Source organism: Mauremys reevesii, linkage group 4, assembly GCF_016161935.1.
Source record: "Mauremys reevesii isolate NIE-2019 linkage group 4, ASM1616193v1, whole genome shotgun sequence".
Taxonomy (NCBI): Eukaryota; Metazoa; Chordata; order Testudines; family Geoemydidae; genus Mauremys; species Mauremys reevesii.
This window is the reverse complement of record NC_052626.1, coordinates 80098386-80124150: the sequence shown is the minus strand read 5'-3', so window position 1 is coordinate 80124150 and position 25765 is coordinate 80098386. Positions and strand designations below refer to the sequence as shown.

Here is a 25765-nt window from a genome sequence, read left to right as displayed (position 1 = left end):
GATGGGTGGGGAGAGGAGGGTAGAGACGGATCAGAGAAGGAGCTAGGATGGGGAAACTAGGACTGGCTGTGCTAGAAGACTGTGACTCGGATGAGAAGCCTTAGGAGTAGAGACTTGGACAAGGTAGACAAGGAAAATAGGACTGGAGCGAAGAAGTGACAGGACTGTGACAGGAATAGGCTGTAGAGGATGTGGCCGAAGAGTTTCAAGCTTGGGCAGGGTGGGGGGAATGCTCTGAACGGTTTGTGTACACCAAGGGTTGGCAACCTTTCAGAAGTGCTGTGCCGAGTCTTCATTTATTCACTCTGATTTAAGGCTAAAAGTAATACATTTTAACCTTTTTAGAAGGTCTCTTTATATAAGTCTATAATATATAACTAAATTATTGTTGCATGTAAAGTAAATAAGGTTTTTAAAATGTTTAAGAAACTTAATTTAAAATTAAATTAAAATGCAGAGTCCCCCGGACCGGTGGCCAGGACCCAGGCAGTGTGAGTGCCACTGAAAATCAGCTCGTGTGCTGCCTTTGGCACGCGTGCCATAGGTTGCCTACCCCTGGTGTACACCATAGTGCACACCCCTCCTGACCCTGGAAAGAAACCCAAGATTCCTGAGTCTCACCATTCCTCCTGCAGTCAGCATATATCTGTGAAACCTCATCCTTCTCTAATCAGTACTGGTCCTTATAGAGGATGACAATCTACTATTGCTATAATTTACTCCATTTGCTCATGTGGGAGTGATCTGAGCAGTGGATCTAAAGGTTCCAACTCTTCTAATGACCCACATGGCTTTCAGTATGATTCCACATTATGGAATTTGTTTTTTCAGTTTGCTTTTTTTTTTTAAAAAATGAGGAAATTACGCAGAAAAAAATAGGTTAAAAGCATTAAGCTTGCTAAGTGCAACCTTAATTCAGCCCCCTTGTATATAGGCATTAGGATATAGTTTTTAATTACATGATCACAAACTATATTTCCAGAGGCCCAGCTTCATTCAGTGCACATGATGGAGCTGCTTTGGGGGAGTGATGAGGATTGTATAGTAAAGGAGGCTGTTGTCTGTAGGGCCCCCCCCCCCCCGCTTTGTTTGTTGCAGAAGCCGTTAGGTATATGGTGAATGAGGCAGGGAATTGCAGGAATAAAAAGCAGAGTCTCATGGTTTAGAGAGTTGAATGCTGTCCTGGAGAACTGGATGTTCCTTTCAAGCAACCTTGCGGGTAGACTGTTCAGAACAAGGGCACAAATCCCAGATTGGCAGTGAGTTCTATACTTAGAGTTCACCAACCAGTTATCAGTTATGAACACCTCAAGCACTATAACAGCCTAAACATGTAGACAGTCCTGTTGATTGCTCCAATCTATCTTGTCACCTAGGCAAGTCTACTTTTGTGATAGATGGTCACTTACACCATGAATCACAGCAGTATTCAGGTTACTTCCAGTCCGAAAGGACCAGTCACTTCCCCAAGATCCGTTGCACTGTAGATCTCACACAAAACAACACTTGTCACCAATCCTATAATAAACTATATATAGATTTATTAATAGGAAAAGGAAATAAGTTATTTACAAGGTTACAGCAGGTAAACATATATACACAAATGAGTTATACTCTTAAATTTTCAAAAGGTGAAAGAAGCTTCTATAATGAGCATGCTCTGTTGTCTTAAAGGGCTAACCCAGGCTAAGCAGCTGGTGATTCCTTACTTTGTCCTAGAAACCTTTTCCCCCATAGTCCAAATAGCAATAAGATGCAGTTCCTCCTTATTAGAGGTTTTTATTCTATTTCCCCCTTCTTCTTTGAGCTGCAAACGCAGCCGATGGCAGCAATTCACTTGCAAGAATTCACTTGGTGGTTCTGCCCCAATGAAGAGAGAAAAGAACAAAGTATTTTGTCCTCTTTAATGTTCCACTTCAGTCCATCTGGTGTCCAGGGGCCTTCCTTGTCAGGCAGGTTGTAACACTTTCTGTTGGAGACCAGCATTTCACACTAGTTGATGTCTCTCTCCTTTCTGGTGATTTACACAGTTACAAAGGCTTAAAATGCCAATGCTCAAATATTACTTTACCATATGGGATACAGATCTTATCAGTGAGATTAATGTACTGATAGCAACTCACAAGCATTCAATAAAGTCTTAAACACATTCTTATAATTCTAAGACCTGTTTTAACTATGCTAATACAGAGATGAGCTAGACTGATTTCAGCCATGTATTTCAGTATTCAGCTGAGGCATGGGGACCTTGAGATGAGCTGGCACCTGGTTTGCCAGTGTCACAATCCCTGCCTCTGCCACAGAGTTCTTATGTGATGTTGGGCAAGTCACTTAAACCAGATTTTTCCACTAATTGCGTGTTCCTCCGTTTCTGGGTGCCTGACTTGTGACCCTGGTGTATAATTTGCAGGAGTCTTGAGCACTCACAGTTGCAAGTGAAGTCAGTGGGAGCTGTGCTTTGAACATATAAAATGCTATATGAGGCAATGTACTCTGGGAAAAAAAACAGGTCCTAGTTGTCTCAGCTTGGGCATCCCTAATTAGTAGATTATCCTGACCTACATGTTCTGTGCCTCAGTTTCCCCATGTGAGCTAATACTGCCTCATCTCACCGGGGTATTGCCCAGGAGGAAAATTAACAAGTTTGTCTTTGGAGCAGGGTTTGAATAGTGTGCAGTAAAGTGGATCAGCTTTGCAAAACGTGTTTCACCAGATCTGCTTTTTTTATCAAAAAAAAGTTTCAGCCAAAAAACTTCACCCGGGTCTAGATGCACAGGCAACCATGATTCCGGCATTTCTTAACTTTGAGTGCTTGACTTTGAAATTCCAATAATGTTATTGAAAGTACTGTTTGATGTGCAACATGTATATAATACATAGCTGAATAGCCGTAAGGTGCTTCTCATGATCCTTCAGGCTCTGGCAGAGTATGGAAGTTTCTCGGTGTAAATAAATGGTTAAAATACTGCCCAGATGTTATTTGGAATTTCGGTTTTTATAGGTTGTCCTCGTCCTGCACTCAAGGGCTGTGCTGCTGCAGTCAGACATGGGAAGTAGATTTTTGGGGGGAGGCGGTTGTGAGGCAGTGTAGATTTCAAAGATGCACTGCACCTAACCCCCCCAATTACTGTGATCCCATCAGATTGCACACTAAGCAGGGTAAGACTGGGTCAGTACTTGGATGGGATGGCGGCAACCAAGCTGTGGTGCTGCAAGGAATGATGTTGGGAATTCAGAGGGCAACTCTTCCCTTGGAGTTGTCACTGCATGAGTATCGCAGTACGGTGTTACGGGGTGCTGTGTTTCAGAAGATATTTAAAGCTGAGGTTCTGCTTGCTTGTGTTCATTAATAGTCCTGTTTGTATCACCAAGGGGGATTAACCTTGGTGTGCTGGCCAAATTCTAACAATGGGAATTTAATTCTCCCTAACTAAATTCCGTCTTCAGTTTCATTTGCACACAGTGCTCATGCTATGTAGTGGTAAAACAGGAGCTGCTGAGTTTGACTCCAAAAGTGACTGCCTTTTGGTAGTGGATTAGAGTAATCCTTGACAAGTTATTAGATTCATCTGTGTTTGGAAAGTGCTTTGAGATGAAGGATGCTCTATAAACGTAAAGTGATGTAATTTAGTCTAATTATTTTTCAGAAAACTATTGGATTTGAGGTGGTTATATTCTCTCTTACCCTCACTCCCCCATTTCATCATAACCTGAAGTAATACTGTAATTGAAACGTTCATCTGTTCTTTTACACTTCCAAACTGCCCACATGTCTTAGGTCCCCATTTAAACTGTCTTTCGTTTGCACCTCAGTTTCCTAAAATCTTGGAGGGACTCTGCTGTGGAGTGATGTCTTCCTTTCCAGAACACTTCATAGTACAACTTATAGGCTAGGTCTGTCAATCTGAACAGGGGGATCTCGTCTGGAGCTCACTGCTCCTCTGGTTGCACTTGAATCTAAGACTTAAGTCTTGTGGTTAAGGCATTGGACTGAGGTTCCAAAAATCTCAGTTCAGTTCCTTTCTCTGCGAAAGACTTCAATGCGACTTTGCGTAAAGTCACTTAAGACCAGATTTTTGAAGTTCTCAGCACCCACAACTGGAGCCAGATCTTCAAAACTGCTCAACATCCAGAAGCTCCCATGTATTTATGGTTAGACTTTCAGATCAACTTAGCACCCAACATGCTGAGCTCTCTAAAATCCATCTATTCTGGTGCCTAAACGGGAAATGAGCTTTTAATTGCTCTGTGCCTCAGTTCCCCCTTTATAAAATGAGGAGAATGCTTCCTTTGTCTTGTCTATTTAGATTGTAAGATCTCGGGGACAGGGATTGTCTGTCTTACTAAGAGTTTGTAGCATACTTAGTACAGTGAGGTCCCAACCTCCTAATACAAATGAGTTTGTTCTATCTTTATTATTTTATTACTGTCATCTCAGGAAAAGCTTTTTGGTGTGTGGAAGAAGTGTTTGAGAGTTTTCCCTTTGAGGGTGGAGAACAGGGAGTCCTTTTGGCATTGATTTGGTGATAGATGTAGACGACCTTAGTGTTCATACATGCACCTAAAGGCTGAAATGGATGCTTTTCATTATTGGTCTTTTTCCAATTTATTAAAAAAAGAATAAGGAAAATTTTTCTGTTAAAAGCAAAAAGCATATGGACAAAAAATGCCATATTCTGAAGGCTCCTGCAAGCCGTCCTATTTAGGAAGTGTGAATTTATGCATTAAGTTGCAGGCCCCTGCTCAAAGGAAACTGAATGTTCATCAGGATTAACAGAACCTTTACATGAGGAGTGTGAAAATGGGTTGTCAGCATAACAAATGTGTTCCTGTTGTTCTCAGTTTTGCGACTCATGCTGTCATCTTGATGTGTCTTTTTAAAAAATGTTTATTATTATTTATTTACATGGTGCCAGTTATGTGCTAAGGGCCTTTACAGACAAAGAGCCGGATTCTAAACTCACTTACACCGTTGAAACTTCATTGACATAAGTGGAGTTGCTCCCAATTTACATAGTGGTCAGATCAGGCTCTGAAGTATCCTTTCGCTCAAGGGTATGGCTAGGGCCTTTTGAGTCAATGTAGGGAGAGGCTAAGGCCTTGTCTACACTCAGGGCCGGCTCCAGGGTTTTTGCCACCTCAAGTGGCGGGGAAAAAAAAACCAACCAAAACCCCCAAAAGGCGCCGCTTCATTCCTCGGTGGCAATTTGGCGGCCGGTCCTTCCCTCCGAGAGGAACCAAGGGACCTGCCACCAAATTGCTGCCAAAAAGCCCGATGTGCCGCCCCTTCCCCTTTGCTGCCCCAAGCACCAGAGCTGGTGCCTGGAGCCGGCCCTGTCTACACTGGCACTTTACAGCGCTGAAACTTTCTTGCTCAGGGGTGTGAACCGCCCCCTCTCCCCCCGGAGCAATGCAAGTTTCAGTACTGTAAAGTGCCAGTGTAGACTGTGCACCAGCATTGGGAGCCGTGCTCCCAGTGCTGGTAGCTACTCCCCTCATGGGGGTGCTTTAATGTTGGTAGTGAAGACATACCCGTAGACTGCCACTGCCTGGGCTGTATCTGTTCTGTGGATAAAAAGAAGACTTCAACCTCAGGGCTGTCAGTCAGGGACCTTTCTTCAGAGCTAATTATCTGTATAAATACTAGTCTTGCAAAATTGTGCCCTTCCAGGGTGAGCAAATGACTTTAAAAAAAAAAAATTAGTAAGTAAAATCATTAGTCTATTCATCAATAATCATTATGGCAAAGGATGAACAGTAAATCTAATAGGAGTACTTGTGGCACCTTAGAGACTAACAAATTTATTTGAGCATAAGCTTTCATGGGCTACAGCCCACTTCATCGGATGCATGCAATGGAAAATACAGTAGGAAGATGTATATTTTTTTCCTACTGTATCTTCCTACTGTATTTTCCATTGCATGCATTCGATGAAGTGGGCTGTAGCCCATGAAAGCTTATGCTCAAATAAATTTGTTAGTCTCTAAGGTGCCACAAGTACTCCTATTAGATTTACTGTGTGTCTGTGTGTGTCTGTGTGTATATATATACATATACATATACATACATACATACATACACAGACACACACAGAGAACATGAAACACAATGGGTGTTCCCATACACACTCTAACGAGCACATCATCAAGGATCTACAGCCTATCCTGGAGGATGCTCCATCACTCTCACAGATCTTGGGAGACAGGCCAGTCCTTGCTTACAGATAGCCCCCCAACCTGAAGCAAATTCTCACCAGCAACCACAGACCCCACAACAAAAACACTAACCCAGGAACCTATCCTTGCAACAAAGCCCGTTGCCAACTCTGTTCACATATTTATTCAGGGGACACCATCATAGGACCTAATCACATCAGCCACACTATCAGAGGCTCGTTCACCTGCTCATCTACCAATGTGATATATGCCATCATGTGCCAGCAATGTGTCTCTGCCATGTACATTGGCCAAACCGGGCAGTCTCTACGTAAAAGAATAAATGGACACAAATCAGACGTCAAGAATTATAACATTGAAAAATCAGTCGGAGAACACTTCAGTCTCCCTGGCCACTCGATTACAGACCTAAAAGTCGCAATATTACAACAAAAAAACTTCAAAAACAGACTCCAATGAGAGACTGCTGAATTGGAATTAATTTGCAAATTGGACACCATTAAATTAGGCTTAAATAAAGACTGGGAGTGGATGGGTCATTACACAAAGTAAAACTATTTCCCCGTGTTTATCCCCCCCCCCCCACCACCACCACAGTTCCTCACAACTTCTTGTCAACTACTGCAAATGGACCATTTTCATTACCACTACAAAAAGTTTTTGTTTTTCTTCCTCTCCTGCTGGTAATAGCTCACCTTAACTGATCACTCTCGTCAGAGTGTGTATGGTAACACCCATTGTTTCATGTTCTCCGTGTGTGTGTGTGTGTGTGTGTGTGTATATATATACACACACACATACATGTACGTCTTCCTACTGTATTTTCCATTGCATGCATCCGATGAAGTGGGCTAATAAATTTGTTAGTCTCTAAGGTGCCACAAGTACTCCTATTCTTTTTGCGGATACAGACTAACATGGCTGCTACTCTGAGGCTTTGGCTACACTTACACTTCAAAGCGCTGCCGCGGCAGCGCTTTGAAGCGCTAAGTGTAGTCAAAGCGCCAGCGCTGGGAGAAAGCTCTCCCAGCGCTGTCCGTACTCCACCTCCGTGTGGGGAATAACGGACAGTGCTGGGAGCCGCGCTCCCAGCGCTGGCGCTTTGACTACACTGGCGCTTTGCAGCGCCGCAATTTGCAGCACTGGAGAGGGTGTGTTTTCACACCCTGCTGCAGCGCTGCAAATTTGTAAGTGTAGCCAAGCCCTTTAACAAATAAATCTAATGCCAGGATTGTATATTTGCAGGACTTTCTTTGCCAGGCTGATAATTATATATAAATAGTAGAGAGAGAAAATTACTTGAAGTTCATAAACAGAAAGATACTGTGGCAGTGAATGATCTAGTTCCAATTTTTTTACTTAATTGGTGTGGCCCTTCCTTGATATCCATATCCTAGAGGAACTACAGGGAAAACTACGTGCAATGTATCTCCTCTACATCATATTTGAAGTGTCCAGTGAACAATACTGATGTGTTCATCCAGTACCACTTGCGCAACTAAAGGCTTATCTGCACATCCAACGCTGCAGTGACACAGCTGCACCACCGTAGCATTTAGGCTATGTCTACACTAGAGAGCTTACTTTGGCTCAGCTATACTGATGCAGCTGCGTTGCTGTAAGATCTCTCTTATAGCTGCTCTGTGCTGATGGGAAAGAGCTCTCCTGTGGACATTAATCTACCCCCAATGAGCGGCGGTAGCAATGTTGGCAGGAGAAGCTTTCCACCAACATAGCGCTGTGCACACTACTGCATATGCCAGCATAACTTATGTCACTTAGGGAGGTAGAATATTCATATCCCTAAGCAACATAAGTTTTGCTGACATAAGTGGTAGTGTAGACATAGCCTTAGTGAATAGACTGCCTACGCCGACAGGAGAGCTTCTCCCCGAGAGGCAGTAGCTATGTCAGCGGGAAAAGCTCTCCCATCAACCTAGCACTGTCTATACCCAGGATTAGGTCAGTGTAACTGCATCACTCAGGGATATGGACTTTCCACATCCCTGAACAACATAGTTGTTGTACCAGCGTAAGTCGGTAGAACAGACCAAGCCTAAGGGCTGGTCTACACTACGGGAGGGGGGTGGGGAGGATTGATCTAAGTTATGCAACTTCAGCTACATTAATAACGTAGCTGAAGTCGATGTACTTAGATCTACTCTACCGTGGTGTCTTCACTGCGGTGTGTCAGTTCCCCTTGCACTTCTCGTTGAGGTGGAGTACCGGAGTCGATGCTAGAGCAATGGGTGGTCGATTTATCACGTCTATACTAAACATGATAACTCAACCCCCACTGGATCGATTGCTGCCCATCGATCCGGTCCGTAGTGTAGATAAGCCCTCAGACAAAGTGCCGTGAAGTGTATTGACGTGGGCAGATAGTTTTGTTGTTAACTGTTGGGTCCTTCGCCTTGCTGCAGTAACAAACCTTTGTTTATCTTGAGTCTGTTTTATGCCAATTTTGAGACCTTCCAAGTTAAAATAATTTTACTTTATTGAAATTACTTTAACTGCTTTATCGTAATCTTTGGTAAATGAGATAATGTCCCACTTCTTATTCGGTAATTGATCTTGTCAGGTTTATTAAGTATGTTTAGCTTTGGCTCACCACATCTCTGAATCCATTCATCATTTAGCCTACAGGGATTAATGTAGGACTCTTTGCTGCGCAGAATCTCCTGTTTAAATATAGAGCCAGACCTCTACATTTCATGCCGCTAGGCTGGAAGCGTAGACTTGGGAGCAACCTGGGAGTTAGGGGGTATTGAAGGTTCTACAGAAATGTGAGGTAGAGTTACGCTGCTGCTGGAGTGGCAACAAAAATAGCCTAGCTGTCATCCTTTCTATGTGGGGAACAAACTCCATGTACAGATGGGGATCAGAGATTCACTTGAAGGAGGAGAACGATGACTTCTAGTTGGAAGGAATGGGCCTCTTCTGGAAATATTCTGTAATAGACTTTTGTTTTGGGGACAAAGAGGTGCGGCAATGGAGAAGAGATTCTCAGATGCCTGGGGAGCAGGGACCAGTTCAATGCTTTGCCTGCTTCCAAACAATCACTGAAGGGGTGATAGCTCAGACGCTTGCACTATAAAGCTGTTCTCTAACAAGCAACTTTCTCTCCCGTGTGTGTGATCTGCAGGTGACTCGGGGTGAGATGAAACTGTGTGTTCAGCAGGAATTTGACACTGTACGGCGGCTGGTCTGTGAGGAGGAACGGAAAGCTTTACACCTAGTGGACCTCCAGGAAGCAGTGGCCACTGCTCATGTGACAGAGGTGCTGGCGGAAATCAACGTTCACATGGCAAAGCTGATGACGGAGATGGCAGAGATCAGAAGGCAGCTGAACACCTTCAATGAGTTAGCCCTGCTCAAGCCTGAGGTAAAAACTAAGAGCAGATTAAATGATTATGGCAGGAGACAACACAACATTGTGATGGATGCAGGAAAGAAGTCTCCCCTGATGCGTATGTCAACATTAAAGATGCCCACAAATGCCACCAAATGTCTGAGGTGATAAGCCAAGATGCAAGTACAGTAATAGTGCAGGATGAGTTGTGCGGTCATATTGAATACCCACATTCTTTAAGTGGTTAAAGGGGCACAAAGCCAAATGCCTGTAACCACTTAATAGTGGATTTCTAGTGTACTGCAGTTGTAATTTTTGAAATGGGCTATTGCTTCATAAAACATCTAGAGAATCCTTTAACATTCTTGTAACATGGCGAACAAGTGGTGAGCTTCAAGGTTATAATAGCCAGCCAGCCTGCCCTCACCCTCACCACTCCACCCGGGATACCCATTTTTTGCATAGCAGGACTATTGTAGATATAATAGTGCATGTGCGTTCCTGGGAAAATGAAACACCTAGGACAGTGATATTTTAACTCCATGTAGCTCTCACAGGGTCTGTGTCGGATCAGCACTCTTCTCCCCCTACCTGAGTTCTGAGTTTGGGATTGGATAAACAGCCACCCAAAATTCATCTATAGCCAAACTCCTTGAGTGTGCTCACCTGAACTAAAAAAATCTCGTGTAACTGGCATTTCTGCTTCTAGTCCTCATTTGAATCCCGAAATACAAAGATGGGGACGGGGGCAGGGCAGGGGGAATTATGGTTGGGGCAGGGAAAGGGGAAGCATATTCAAACACTTCAAATGTGTACAGCTTCAGTTCTAAAAGCCTGTAGTGGGTTTTTTGTTTGCTGTTGTTTTTAACCCAGTCCAATTTGCCTCTTCCTTGTCTATCACTTTACCCATCAATTTATGCTTCCTCTGTCTTCAGCACTGTAAAAGCTTCATAAAACACTAGCTTTTTGGAGTATTCATTACAGGGTGAATGAAATTCCTGTAACTGTTTTGACCATATAATGATATGGTAACTTGATATATGGCTGCTAAGGGAAGCCCATTCTTCACATGTGGGCTCCTAGGTAGGTGTGTACATCAATTATGTTGCTTTTGTTACAGTATCAACCAAAGAACCAAGATCAGAACTCCTTTGTGCTAGGCACTGTATGCTTAGTAAGAGAGAGTCCCTGCCCCAAAGAGTTTGTAATCTAATATTGAACACCTTTATCAGGCCAACAGGTTTGGGAATACAGGTTTGCAGTTTAAAGATGTATGGTTTTAATTCACATAAGATTTCTTTTAATCATCTTCATTAGACAGTGGTTGAAATTCAGCCCTGGTGAAACTGTAGCTACTTCCCTGGCATTACAGCAGGGATGAATTTAAGAAACTCAGGTTGGAAAGAATCCCAGCAGGTCAAGAACTAAAACTTGAACTTTTTGTGATGCTCTAGGAACAAATTAATTCTGCTCAATATCTTTTGATGCAATTGTACCTGTAATGTAAAAGGAACTGAAGACACACTGATAGTTGAGTTGAATCAACAATCTTTCGCTGTTGGTACCACTAGTGCAGGGATTCCCAAACTTGGTTCGCGGCTTGTTCAGGGTAAGCCCCTGGTGGGCTCCGTGACGCTTTGTTTACCTGAGTGTCCGCAGGTATGGCTGCTCGCAGCTCCCAGTGGCTGTGGTTTGCCATTCCTGGCCAATGGGAGCTGCAGGAAGCAGCGTGGGGCCGAGCCACCGCTTCCCAGGCAGACCCAGCTGGGAAATTGAACTGGGAAATATGGCCGGAGCAAGTTCTTTTCTGGCTATTCTCTCCTTCCTGGGAGCCAAGGGAAACAAAGTGTACATTAGAAAGGTTAGAGTAACCCTGAGGCTAGTGTAGTTTTTCTGAGGGCCAGACAGAGCTCTGCCAAACCCAGAACACAGGGAACTCAAAGAAAGTTTGAAGCCACCTTTGCCCCAAGCACAGCGATTGTGAAGTAGATGTAAGAGTGCTACTGATCTGCTTTGGTAATCTTATACCCACTTTGCATTCCTTTGTACAATTGTATATGACTACATCAAGTGCAAGGCAGTGATTGAATCAAGCCTAAAAAGCCAAATTCTGTTCTTGGTTACAACTGTGCAACCCTAGTGGAGTCAACAGCCTTGCACAGCCTCAACAAGGGCAGAATTTAGTCCCCTACTTTAGAAACGATGGAGCAAATCAATCAGTGATTAGAATCCTTTAACTTCAGTGCAGTTACACCTGAGGTTGAGTTGTCCCACTGTGTGCCAGAAACTGAAATTTGAATTCACTGGTGGAACAGCATGACTTCTGGTAGGGTTGTGAATGAATTTGTGTCTGGAGTCTCCGTGCTTAGGTGTAGAATTCAAAGTGAATAGTCAACTCCTCTTTATTCTTTTGTAAATAAATATGGTTTTGTAGAATTTTCAACATTCCAGTGAAAAGTAGGTGTAGGGGAGGAAATGGGGTGTTCTCTCTAAATGAATAAGCCTGGCCCTGTGGAACTTGCAGCCTAGTGTTGGTACCTGAAAACCTAAAAGTGAAATTGATTAGAAACCCAATTGTGATGTCACTTACACTAAAGTAAATCTGAAGAGCAGAATTAGACCTAACTATAAACAGAAGTGAAGGTCCAAGCTGAGAGAAATGAAAGGAACTAGAGAAATAGCATCAATAAGTAATAAGAAAATTAAATCAAACGTTTTGGAATTCTCTTAATCTAAGGTTAGGTTAAAGCAGCAAAGAATCCTGTGGCACCTTATAGACTAACAGACGTTTTTGCAGCATGAGCTTTCGTGGGTGAATACCCACTTCTTCGGATGCAAGTAGTGGAAATTTCCAGGGGCAGGTTTATATATGCAAGCAAGAAGCAAGCTAGAGATAACGAGGTTAGTTCAATCAGGGAGGATGAGGCCCTGTTCTAGCAGTTGAATGAAAACCGAGGGAGGAGAAACTGGTTCTGTAGTTGGCAAGCCATTCACAGTCTTTGTTTAATCCTGAGCTGATGGTGTCAAATTTGCAGATGAACTGGAGCTCAGCAGTTTCTCTTTGAAGTCTGGTCCTGAAGTTTTTTTGCTGCAGGATGGCCACCTTAAGATCTGCTATTGTGTGGCCAGGGAGGTTGAAGTGTTCTCCTACAGGTTTTTGTATATTGCCATTCCTAATATCTGATTTGTGTCCATTTATCCTTTTCCTTAGAGACTGTCCAGTTTGGCCGATGTACATAGCAGAGGGACATTGCTGGCATATGATGGCATATATTACATTGGTGGACGTGCAGGTGAATGAACCGGTGATGGTGTGCCTGATCTGGTTAGGTCCTGTGATGGTGTTGCTGGTGTAGATATGTGGGCAGAGTTGGCATCGAGGTTTGTTGCATGGATTGGTTCCTGAGCTAGAGTTACTATAGTGCGGTGTGCAGTTACTGGTGAGAATATGCTTCAGGTTGGCAGGTTGTCTGTGGGCGAGGACTGGCCTGCCACCCAAGGCCTGTGAAAGTGTGGGATCATTGTCCAGGATGGGTTGTAGATCCCTGATGATGTGCTGGAGGGGTTTTAGCTGGGGACTGTATGTGATGGCCAGTGGAGTCCTGTTGGTTTCTTTCTTGGGTTTGTCTTGCAGTAGGAGGCTTCTGGGTACACGTCTGGCTCTGTTGATCTGTCTCCTTATTTCCTCGTGTGGGTACTGTAGTTTTGAGAATGCTTGGTGGAGATTTTGTAAGTGTTGGTCTCTGTCTGTGGGGTTAGAGCAGATGCAGTTGTACCTCAGTGCTTGGCTGTAGACAATGGATCTTGTGGCGTGCCCGGGATGGAAGCTGGAGGCATGAAGGTAGGCATAGCGGTCGGTAGGTTTTCGGTATAGGGTGGTGTTAATGTGACCATCAGTTATTTGCACCGTAGTGTCTAGGAAGTGGACCTCCCGTGTAGATTGGTCCAGGCTGAGGTTGATGGTGGGGTGGAAGCTGTTGAAATCGTGGTGGAATTTTTCCAGAGTCTCCTTCCCATGGGTCCAGATGATGAAGATGTCATCAATGTAGCGTAGGTAGAGAAGGGGCGTGAGTGGACGGGAGCTGAGGAAGCATTGTTCCAGGTCAGCCATAAAAATATTGGCATATTGTGGGGCCATGCGGGTGCCCATAGCGGTGCCACTGATGTGGAGATATATATTGTCATCAAATTTGAAATAGTTGTGTGTTTAGGTTAGGTTAGTAAGGTTAGGTTAGTAACCTAGGAAAAAGAACATGCTTTTTAAAAGCCTGAGTGTGCTTTTAGCCTGACCATGGCCCTTAAACTTTTCTCTGTCTGTGGTTGGAAGGCTGATTGGTACGTGTCAATCTTGGGTGCAGCAAGAACAAACCAAAGTCTGCTTCAGCAGATGGGCGGTTGGTTACTTACCTCAGATACACAGGTGAAAGATACTGGGGTGAGCAACCAAATTTGGGCATGATTCTTTGCTACAGTGGATGGTTGATGTGAAAACATTTCTGATAGGACGCAGAATAATGACTTGACTTGGGGCAGTTGACAGTCCACACAATCGCCACTTGTGCATATGTCCTTAGCTTTGCTTACAGATAATTTTCTTCTTTATAATTATCTAAGGTAATGTCAAGTTTTTGTCCATCAGGTGTCAGCTGTTCTATAAGGCAAATGACTTAAGCATTTAAAGATGTATTGAGGTATGCTGTAGATATATAGTTGCCTAGTTATGAAAATCATGAAATTACATGACTACTCTGGTTTATATAATATTCCCTATCAAACTGTCCGAGCAATCAGAAATCAAAGCTTGCTTAACATAGCTCTTTTCTTTTGCTTTTCCCTAGGGGAAGGCAGTGGAATGGGAGTGTTGTTTGTATATCCCTATTGTGGAAATACTGCAATTTGCATGGAATTTGTGACTGATGTAATTGCAATGCTTGTGCTGTATTAACATCTGATGTAAATAGTTGTACTGCTTTGTACTGAATGAATAGCTTTAATGAAGACTGACTGATTCCTTCTCGCACCAGTTTTACATCTATGTACTTTCATTGACTTCAGTGGAGCTATTTCTTATTTACCAGTGTATGTGAACTGCAAATCAAGCCCAGCATGTTTTGCTTTATATGCAGTTACTATTTAAACTCCCCTATGTATATATAAATGTAGACTATCAGGTGCTAGGTAATATTAGGCCCTTGTGCATTTACATACTGTCTACTTCCACACATACTGGATATCTGATCAACCTGTCTGCGTAGCAGGTAACAGGATGGCGTTATCACAAAGGGATTGCATTGAGCCTGATTCTCCTTTGGTGCAAGTGGGAGGAAAATGGGGCCTAAAGGATGTGAAAATATTTCAGCTGTATTGGAAGTTGATGCAATTGTGTACTGCTGCGAGATATTGGGCTACGTAGGCCATATAATAAACAATGACCTGTCCCTCTTGATCGCTGGTCAAGCCAAGCCTGTGACTTTTCAATGTGATCATGATGACCTCAGCTGTTGGAGTATAAACACTTTCCTGCCTTTAAAGACAGCCAGCCCTGAATGTGCCTGTGCAATACTGTAGTAAAAAGCTTACTAAAATGTTTGCATGTATCTGAAAAAACTGTTTTCAAAGTGCTGAACCCAACACTGCTTTTGTTTTTGTTTTTCCTGCAGAGCAACGATGAGGAACCCAGGTAAGAGTGCTTCATTTTTCTGCTCATCTGTAATGTCTAAAATTCCATTTGAAAAGCAACACGTCTTTAGACTAAAGATTATGAGAAGCAGCACAGTCCAATGGACTGATCGTGGGACTGAAATCCAGGAGCACTAGAGGTCTAGTCCTAGTTGTGCCTCTGACTCCCTCAACAGTCTTAGGCAAGACTCTTCCGTCAGAATATTCAAACTTAGGTTCCTAAAGTCAGGCAGCTAACACCATAGTTGAGCTCTCTAAATACATGGCTTGATAGTCAGGGATCCTTAACACTGGTAGCTCCCGTTAGCTCCAGGTATACCTGGATTTGGCCTAGTATTTGTTTTGGAACCAGTTTTAATATAATATAATTCTGTTTCTATAGCAATCCAGGCAGGGCAAAAATTTATTAAAGCTCAGTGACTGTAAAAGAAGCTGTCATTCCTGGCCTTACCCAATGCACTGCAATGTAAAACTACCTACCTATAAGGCAGTTTTAAATAATATGAATGTGTTCACCACCACCCTTTACAAGAAGGATCAGACCTGCTAGACGGAATGTCACAAATACTAGACTTTTCATAGGGATTCTCCTTTTAGCTCTGGTTGAGAAGGGGCTTGTGCTTTTGGAGCAGGAAAATTTGAGTTTAATCTTAGCTTGTGGCCATTGTTGTAGACAAACTTCTCACTTTGTTGCGGGATAAAGTAAACTGAAGAGGCCCAATCTCCTTTAATCTCATGTTACAGAGGTGAACAAGTACAATGAGAATCAGTGGATGCTGACATCTGTGGTTACTGTTACATTATGTAACTCTTATTCAGTCCTAAATTAAATATGTTTACCTTCTTAAAATGAGAAAATACATGCACGCTGAAATGTTAAATCCAAGAATTAGAAAGAAGGGGGAAAGTGAATTGTTGAATATAGGGGTTGGTCCATTATCATGTCTTCAATAGTGGCCAGAGAAAGGTACAAGAAACCCTCCAGAAAGCAATTATGGAATAACCAACTCATTGCCCTAACAAGGAAAGTTTCTTCCTACCCCCCATTAGTTAGAAGTGGTCTTATGTCCCAAAACGTGAGGCTTTATAACCTTTCCAAAACGTAGTTATTTCTTTAATCCTTACTATCACAACTCTGAATATTCTTACTATCCAAATAAATGTCCAAAAATTCTAATCAGCCTGCAAATTTTTGCCTTCTGTGTGGGTTTCTCTTGGGTGCCCGAGCTACAGAACTCCAATTACATTGTCTCTCTTTAGAACCTGTTTTGAATTGCATTATAACTATTTTTGGTATGTTGTGCTTCTTGTTTTTCTGATTACAGCATTCTTTTGCGCAGACCCACCTGCAGGGCAGAATCTAGGAAATGGGGAAACATCTGGACAATGTCAGATGCAACCCTCAGAAAGTCCTTTTTTCTCAATTTAACATTATTTTAGACAGCCCTAGTTAGTGCAGGCTGATATGGCTTGTTCTAAGTCTTCCTCTTCTTGCCTTTGTCTCCCTTCCCCCCACCCATAGCTCCAATTTGTTCTGCATACAGGGTGTCTGGTTTAATTCTGTCTGGGTCACTTGGCATTCCAATGCCACCTTTAAGGATATTGTTATTTTACAGACTGCCAGTTCATTAACACTCAGGAAAGTATTACATGTATGCTAATAGTCTTCAAAAGACTTGTAGCATTCTACATATGTAGGATCCTAAATGAACAGTTGACTCTGTGGATGGGCTGAATGGGGGAGTATGGTAAGAATGAACAGTTTAAGATAATGGATGATAGAGATAAAGCAGATCTTCATGTTCTATTAGTGTTGGTCTTTTGGTCTGGCTGCAGATGGTTTAGTGTCATTTCAAGATTGCAGCCAGTAGGTAACAAACGGTGTTAAGTTGTTAGAACCCAGTGACGCTTTGCTGCCTCCATGGAGATGCCCTGGTGTACTCATTGGTACTGATTAGTTTGTTTATGCTGAGCTTCTGTCTGACTGGATCTGTTGTAACTAACGCTTCGGTGCCAATTGTTGCTGTTCTTATTCATTCATTTATGACATTCTCTTCACTATCAGTGAAAGCCTACTGCATCTTGTTGACAAAGGTGTTGATAAAAATTTTGGAATGCAGCTTAATGTAAGAGAGAGATCAGGAGAGGCAACAACGCTTCTCTATAGGTGGGGGGAGGGGAGTATAGTTTAAAAATAACACTATGAATTGCTATTCCAATTCTTGCACCAGCTTGGATTGCCCGGAGCCCAGGGCAAGTAATGTTGTGCCTGTTGTTATTAGATCATTCCATGCAGTGTTCACATTCTCTCTCAGCGGTGTTAATAACCCAAAAAAACTATGGCTGCACTGTGGTGCACTGAAAATGTGGGAAAAGTGTAGGATTGACTTTAATATCAGAATAACACAGGGGTTACTGTGCTGATTATTGTCTGGTTAATAAAAACCTCAATTCTTTCAACACATCTGAAGCTGCTGCAAAGTCAAGGGACCCTGAAGCAGATTTTAGGTCCAATGTGCCAAATGAGACCTTGTGCATAGACTGAGGCAGCTGGCCATGAGTCTGTCTACTCCAGCAGAGGGAGAAGCAGCATCAAAGGCCACAAGAATAACTGGGTTCAAAAAAGAATTTAGTTAAGTTCATGAAGGATAGGTCCATCAATGGTTGTTAGTCAAGATAGTCAGGGATGCAAACCCATGCCCTGGGTGTCCCTAAGCCTCAGACTGCCAGACACTGGGACTAGACGACAGGAGATGGATCACTTGATAATTGTCTGTTCTATTCATTCTCTCTGGAGTGTCAGCACCGGCTGCTGTCAGAAGACAGGATACTGGCTAGTTGGACCATTGGCGTGACCCAATATGGCCATTCTTATGCGGTGGCCCAGGGAGTAGGAGAGGCCTCAGCTTGTCCAAAGAGTAGTGGTGGTGGAGAGAGGTCTCAGCTTATGTATGAGTGGCCCTTTCCACTACCACCCCAGTTAAAGAGTGACAGGACTGTCAAGGCCTCCATATAAGGGTATTGCTAGGGGCTAGACTGCTGTCAAAGTTAGAATCAAGACTCACAATTTGTCAGACCACTCTGTTTTTATTAGCACAGTGCTCCGCCAATAACACTCAGATAATGTGAGTGGCCATGCAAGACCCAAACAGTCTTATTTATACAGATAAAAGAGCGGGAATCAAACAAAGGAGAAAAACAGCAAAATTCACCTGGGGCATAGCATGCATATCCTACTTCCTTACTAACTCCTATCGATCTAAGGCTAATGCTTCACCAATTGCCCTTAAACGGTGCAATTGTTCTATGTTAATGTCTGTATTCCTGACACCTGGACTCCAGCATTCCAGCGATTTTCCTTAAAGGTACAGACAGCATTTCTTTAATCCTATCTATTTTTGTACTATAATTTATTCTACTTTCACAATCCCTCCTTTTGGTCACGCTTCGCCATGACCAACGATGGACTGGGTTCCACATATTAACCGTTCTTTATCTTTTTGTTCATCAGCGATATTTAAAATCATCATATTAGCACTCTGTTTTGGGGCAGTCACCTGGGTGGCATATTTTACACAATTTTGGATACAACAGGAGATTAACTGAAAACATACAAAAATCACTAAGATTCCAAACAGGATAGTCAGGGCTCCCTGAAACAACCAGTTTCCTATGCCAGAGAAATTGAACAGGTTACTTAGCCACTTCCATAAAGAACTCGGCTCTTCATGGGGAAGATATGTGATTTGTTCTAAGTGGCTAGCGTGATCTATTACCTTATTGGTATCGTCAGGTATAAACACACAACATTGTTTTCCAGTGAGAGCACAGGTCCCTCCTTTGGCCGCTAGCACTATGTACAATGCCTGACTGTTTTGGAGGCCACCTGTCGGATTGCCCCTGTTTCTTTGGCCAGGGCTCTTAAACTTTCTCCAGTTTTATTTGCCATTATTTTAACTACTTCTTTTAACCTCAGGAGCCTTTTTGCCCGGTGTATTACTCTCCCAAGTGGGTTAAAGGAACTGCCAATAGTCTCTTCCCAGGTGTTATTACTGTTCCATATTGTATTAGACGGACAAGGTTCTCCAGTGGGTCTGGGGAATTGAGTGGGATAGCCAGGACAGGAACATCAGTTTGACAGTGGGCTGGGATGTGGCTGCAGACCCAGCATTTAGAAATATTAAGGGTCTGAGCTATCCACACTTGCTGCTGGATAAAAGAATTGTCATTGTGGACTCCCCAGACCTTCAGACACCAACAGCCGAGGAACAGGCACCACATGTTGGAGGCAGGGCCCTTCTGGTTCTGACAACCTCAACTGAGGGAACTGTAGTTACAGTTTTATGTCCACCAGGCAGCAGGCGCTAGGCTCACTACTGCTTTTTCTTGGGCCTTGCTTTAGGTAGTCGTCTGCTTCTGGCAACCCTTTCGAGAACGTAGATTGTAAGGTATTGCAGGCTGTTCCTCTACGTCATCTTCTGGAGTCAAAATTGACTCTGCGTGGTCCTGAGGTGATGATTGGTTCGCTGGGGTGGTGCATTCTTACATGGCAAAGCATGTATTCATGCTGCGGATGCCAGACAGTTTAACAGCAGTTTGGATAGTAAGCAGTGCCTGATGATTCTTTGATACTCTTTAAGTCTTTTTGCTTCTTTTCTTGACTCTGGCTATAACAATGGCCTTCACACCTTATCTTTTCCTGATGCATTCATTCCTCATTCACACAAACAGATTGAGAATACAAACAGTAGTATTTTATATCGAGCAAAAAGGCATTGCAAATTAAACCTTGCTAAGTTTTACAATGAATAACCAAGACAATTTACATTGAGACACAGGCCTTCAATGTTTCTCTAATTTACTTAACATAGACACAATAGAGAATCCTGTAAATTTGTAAGTGTAGCCAAGCCCTTAGAGAGGGCCCAATTTGTAATGCATATGGGAAAACAGAATTTTATAGTCCCAGAGGGTCATTTCTTTCTGCTATTCAAAAAGGGTGGCTAGCAGGATGAAATCAAATTATACATTATAAAGTCCAGCTCCTACATATCCCCCTTTTGACACTAAGATTATCAATCGCCAGTGTCACTTCTTATGTAGTAAAATACTGGGAGGTGATTTGGGCCTGTGGCTTTAGCTTTGCATACATTTGTTTTATTTACCAGCATATTTTAAACATTTTAATTAAACACATACAATTTAAAACCAAAAACAATTAGGGGTAGTAACATTAGTATGCCAGTAGTTGTGGGAGACCATCCAGATAATATGAATGGTTCTGTTTCCCACATTGTTTTGTTTGTTTGTTTTTAGGAACTATGTTACCTTTTTAAACAGATAATGGGTAACTGTTTGCCATATAATGCCAAGACTGATAGAGAACTCAGCTAAATCAGTGCTTACAGTAAGCTGAGACTTTTTGGTTGTGGCAAATAGTAAATGTGATTATTGGTAAACACAGTACTTACATTACATGTACATTTGTCTACTGGTGGGTTGCTAACACTTTTATCCTTTTAAAACACCTCTTTTCAAGAATTAATACACACATTGCCCGTTATACAATACTTTGGTTTAATTATTAATTTTATCCCACATACAGGATTCTAGTGAGATGTTTTTACTACAGGGCTTTGGAGCAACAGGCATGGATAAGCATACCCACTTTTGAGGAGTCCACTTGGTACAACCTTTAGTGTCCAATAGTTTCCCTTTCTCCCAGCCCACTGGCTTGAGGTCTGAGGTAGCCAGAAGGATCCCAGGTGCAATCTGTGGAGTGGGCTAACTTTCCATATCTTTGGGCTTGGCTACACTTGCAAATTTGCAGCGCTGCAGCAGGGTGTGAAAACACACCCTCTGCAGCGCTGCAAATTGCGGCGCTACAAAGCGCCAGTGTAGTCAAAGCCCCAGCGCTGGGAGCGCGGCTCCCAGCGCTGTCCGTTATTCCCCACAGGGAGCTGGAGTACGGACCGCGCTGGGAGAGTTTTCTCCCAGCGCTGGGGCTTTGACTACACTTAGCGCTTCAAAGCGCTGCCGCGGGAGCGCTGCCGCGGCAGCGCTTTGAAATGCAAGTGTAGCCAAAGCCTTTGCTTCCAGAGCCTGTTGGTGTGCAATTTTAACAACAATTTCTTCACTTAACAAATTTTGTCTTACCGTACTGGAGACATACTGCATCCAGTTATATTGATAGGTATTAAACAATTATCTTTTTTTTTTCCTTTAACAGATGTATCAAAACCTTAATTTTTTTATATTACCCAAAACATTTTATGTTCTAAATATCTGCATTTCAGTACATTTCATAGCTATTGCAGTATGTTTTTTTAACTTTAATTTGTTTTTGTAATAGGTTGTTCTGTAGCTGGTATTAGCTTTTTCTGATTTTCTGAAAGACAAAAAACATTTTTCTACCCCTTTCAGGGTGGCATTGATTGTCGCTTAAAAGATTCCTTTCTTTTACAAATACCCTTGCTGATTGCAGGGAAAACAGAGGAATTACCTCCATATTTTCCTGTGGTTTTTTTTTTTATATAGGCATGCCAGGTTTTAATGGCTTTTACTTTTTAAGGGTTATGGGGAAATTATTCCACTGTTTAGTTATTAAATTCATGAGGTGGTGTACCTCAAGTTTTTCTTCTTATATAGCAGACCAAGTTTGTAATGTTTTTCCTGCTGTGTTAAGCTTTAAGTTTATTCACAGGTAATAGCTGAGAAGCATCATTACCATATTACCTTAAAGGATTTTTCCAAAAATCATACATACTATACGTTGTTACAGGGGTACTTACTAATATTACATTTATTTCAATGTTTAATATTAACAATAACATCAAAACACACAGAGATCTGAAGACGAAAACAGTCTATTGCGGCTCTTTTTGGAGCCCTAAGAGGATTTTAATTTAGTAGCATATTTCATTCATAGGCGCCGACTTATATGGGGCTCTGGGGCTTTAGCCCCATGAATAAATCCCAAGCAGGGGCTCTGCCCCACCAATGTTTTTTCTCCCCTGCTTGGAGCGCCCCCCCCCCCCGCTGCCGCCGCCAGGGCTGCCCAGAGCCCTTTAAATCCCAGCCGTGGCCGGGAATCAGAGGGCTCTGGGCTGCCTGCTGCAGCGGGAAGGCCAGAGCCCTCTGATTCCCGGCTGCGGCTGGGATTTAAAAGGCTCTGGGCTCCCCGCGGTTGCAGGCAGCCCAGAGCCCTTTAAATCCCAGCAGCGGCTGAGATTTAAAGGCTCTGGGCTCCCAGCGATTGCAGGCAGCCCAGAGCCCTCTGATTCCCGGCCGCGGCTGGGATTTAAAGGCTCTGGGCTCCCCGTCGCAGCAGACAGCCCAGAGCCCTCTGATTCCCGGCCGCGGCTGGGATTTAATAGGCTCTGGGCTGCCCGCCGCAGCAGACAGCCCAGAGCCCGCGGATGCCCGGCCGCGGGGGGGATTTGAGTGGCTCTGGGGTCCCCCCCGCAGCGGGAAGCCCAGAGCCCTCTGATTCCCGGCGGCGGTTGGGATTTAAAAGGCTCTGGGCTCCCCGCGTTTGCAGGCAGCCCAGAGCCCTTTAAATCCCAGCAGGCTGAGATTTAAAGGGCTCTGGGCTCCCCGGTTGCAGGCAGCCCAGAGCCCTTTAAATCCCAGCCGCGCCGGGAATCAGAGGGCTCTGGGCTGCCTGCTGCAGCGGGAAGCCCAGAGCCCTCTGATTCCCGGCCGCGGCTGGGATTTAAAAGGCTCTGGGCTGCCCGCCGCGGCGGGGAGCCCAGAGCCCTCTGATTCCCGGCCGCGGCTCGGATTTAAAAGGCTCTGGGCTCCCCGCGGTTGCAGGCAGCCCAGAGCCCTTTAAATCCCAGCCGCGGCCGGGAATCAGAGGGCTCTGGGCTGCCTGCTGCGGCGGGGAGCCCAGAGCCCTCTGATTCCCGGCCGCGGCTGGGATTTTAAAAGCTCTGTGCTCCCCGCGGGTGCAGGCAGCCCAGAGCCCTTTAAATCCCAGCCGCGGCTGAGATTTAAAGGGCTCTGGGCTCCCCGCCGCAGCGGGCAGCGCAGAGCCCTCTGATTCCCGGCAGCGGCTGGGATTTAAAAGGGTCTCAGCTCCCCCCGGTTGCAGGCAGCCCAGAGCCCTTTAAATCCCTGCCGCGGCTGAGTTTTTAAGGGCTGCGGGCTCCCCGCGGTTGCAGGCAGCCCAGAGCCCTTTAAATCCCAGCAGCGGCTGAGATTTAAAGGGTTCTGGGCTCCCCGCCGCAGCGGGCAGCCCAGAGCCCTCTGATTCCCGGCCCCGGCTGGGATTTAAAAGGCTCTGGGCTCCCTGCGGTTGCAGGCAGCCCAGAGTCCTCTGACTCCCAGCCGGGGCTGTGATTCAAAGGGCTCTGGGATCCCCGCGGCTGCCAGCAGCCCAGAGCCCTTTGAATCCCAGCCTCTGTCCGCTGATTGCCCCCTCCCCAGACCCCTGCCCCAACTGCCCCCCAGAACCTCCACCCCCTATCTAAGCCCCACTGGTCCTTGTTCCCCAATTACCCCCTCCCGAGACCCCTGCCCCTAACTGCCCCTTGGGACCTCAGCCCCTATCTAAGCCTCCCTTCTCCTTGTCCCCAACTGCCCCCTCCTGAGACCCCACCCAACTTCCCCCCCCCCCAGGACCACACCCCCTACCTGTCCCCTGATAAACCTCTTAGACTCCCATGCCTATCCAATTGCTGCCTGTCCCCTGACTGCCCCTTCGAACCTCTGCCCCATCCAACTCCCCTGCTCCTTGTCCCTTGACTGCCCCGGAACTCCCTACCTCTTCTCCAACCCCAAACTGCTTACTGTGCCACTCAGACCAGCGTATCTGGCTCCATGCAGCTCCAGACAGTTGCTGCCATGCTCCCCATGGAGCCCACAGCCCTCTCCACCCCACCCCAGCACCTGCCTTCCAGATTTGAACACCTCAAAATTCAGGAGTGCTCAAGCTCAGTTTGGGCAGCTTTTACTTCATTTCTCCCAAATCAGTTTCCCCTGCAAGGTGCCAACTGAAGGTGTTGGAGAACAGAGAGATCAGGTGGCCTCCTAATGCCTGGAAAAGAGACAAAGGCCGGAGGAGGGAGTGTCAGTGCCTGTGCGGACTTCTGGGAAGTGCACGGTGTGGAAGGGGATGCTGTGATGCTTTGGAACATCTCCATACAAAGCCAGTCAGGACTCTGGGAGCCTCCTCTCGGAGCATACTGTCTCCAGGGCAAGAAGCTTACACCTTCCTGGGTCTGACCTCGGAGCATTCAGCATGCCCTTCCACGTCATGCACTTTCCAAAGTGAGTCTGCCCAGGCTGGTCCTGGGGCAACCAGAGGTCGCTGCACCCCAACTCTGCAGTCAGATGTGACTCTCAGCCAGACAGTAAAACAGAAGGTTTATTAGATGACGGGAACACAGTTTAAACAGAGCTTGTTGGTACAGAAAACAGAACCCCTCTGTCAGGTCCATCTTGGGGGGTGGGGAGCCCAGAACCAAGTTCTGGGTCTCTCCCAATTTCCCCAGCCAGCTCCAAACTGACACTCCCTCCTCTGGCCTCTGTGTCTCTTCTGGACAAGGAGGCCACCTGATCTCTTTGTCCCCAACACCTTCAGTTGGCATCTTGCAGGGGAAACTGAGGCACCCACACAGTATTCAGAGAAAATATTAAGAACATTCCCACTTCATCACAACAGATGCAACAAAATATAATACTGTATATTGAAGTAGGCAAGTGCTGCTTCTGACTTTCCACTTTTAATTGACCCTTGTAATCTTGTGGCACTGACGCGTTGTAGCTTCATTTTATATCGGCTTACAGGGCGGGAGCGGGGGGGCACCACCATTTTGGGCCCCACCAAAAATTATACAAACCTGCCGGCTATGATTTCATTTGTATTTCTTTTACCCCTTTTTACAATATACACTGCACATGTCCTAGGGAAAAAGCACATTCCTTCTATATTACAACTTTTTTTTTAAACATTAGCCATATTAATTTTTACATACGATGTAACTGTTTCTTTTTTCTTACAGAGTTTTTATGTACCCTTATCAAAAGTGACAGTCTGATTACACAGAGCCATTTTAAGGCTCAGTGTTTTTAACATTGCTTCTTTTTGTTTTGTGCACCTCACCTCTGCTGTTGCTTCAGAGGGGCACTGTTAAAATATTTTTTTTTAATTCTTTCACTACAGCTCTTATCTGCTATTGTTACAAAAAAACAACAACAACCAACCAAACAAAAAGACTCCAGAATTTCTCCCTATTCTCCTGATTTTGACTGCCCTATTGCAGCCATGACTTGGTTTTTATTTAAAAAAACATTTTAAATTGTATAAAGAATCAAGTTACCCCTTAAGGGTTAAATGCTAAATCCCAAAGCCAAACAGCACTAATTACCTGTGTCTTGCAAAAAGGTCTGTCAGTTTTGCAACTTTGAATTAAGAGTCAAATGAATTTTTAGTGGCATTAAAAACAAAAACAAAACCAATTTATCTTATACCTACAAAACAGGAGTTTTACAAACCAGATGTGCTGGTTTAGATTCTAAGAACTTTACATATTTTCACAGACAAATAGATAC

The 25765-nt window shown here is 44.3% G+C and overlaps 1 protein-coding gene across 6 annotated transcripts in view; it reads left to right on the top strand.

Annotated features, from left to right (window-relative positions):
* The window catches only part of TRIM44 (tripartite motif containing 44), a 104617-nt gene that overhangs the window by 26909 nt on the left and 51943 nt on the right, over positions 1-25765 (top strand). For all 6 annotated transcript variants that reach the window (XR_005598526.1, XM_039538951.1, XM_039538953.1 and 3 more), the window contains exons 3-4: positions 9323-9562; positions 15190-15209. Coding sequence is in view for 5 of the 6 variants with exons in the window: in XM_039538951.1 (XP_039394885.1) it covers positions 9323-9562; positions 15190-15209 (260 nt within the window). In the remaining variant the exon portion in view is untranslated. The remainder of the gene's footprint in view (positions 1-9322; positions 9563-15189; positions 15210-25765) is intronic.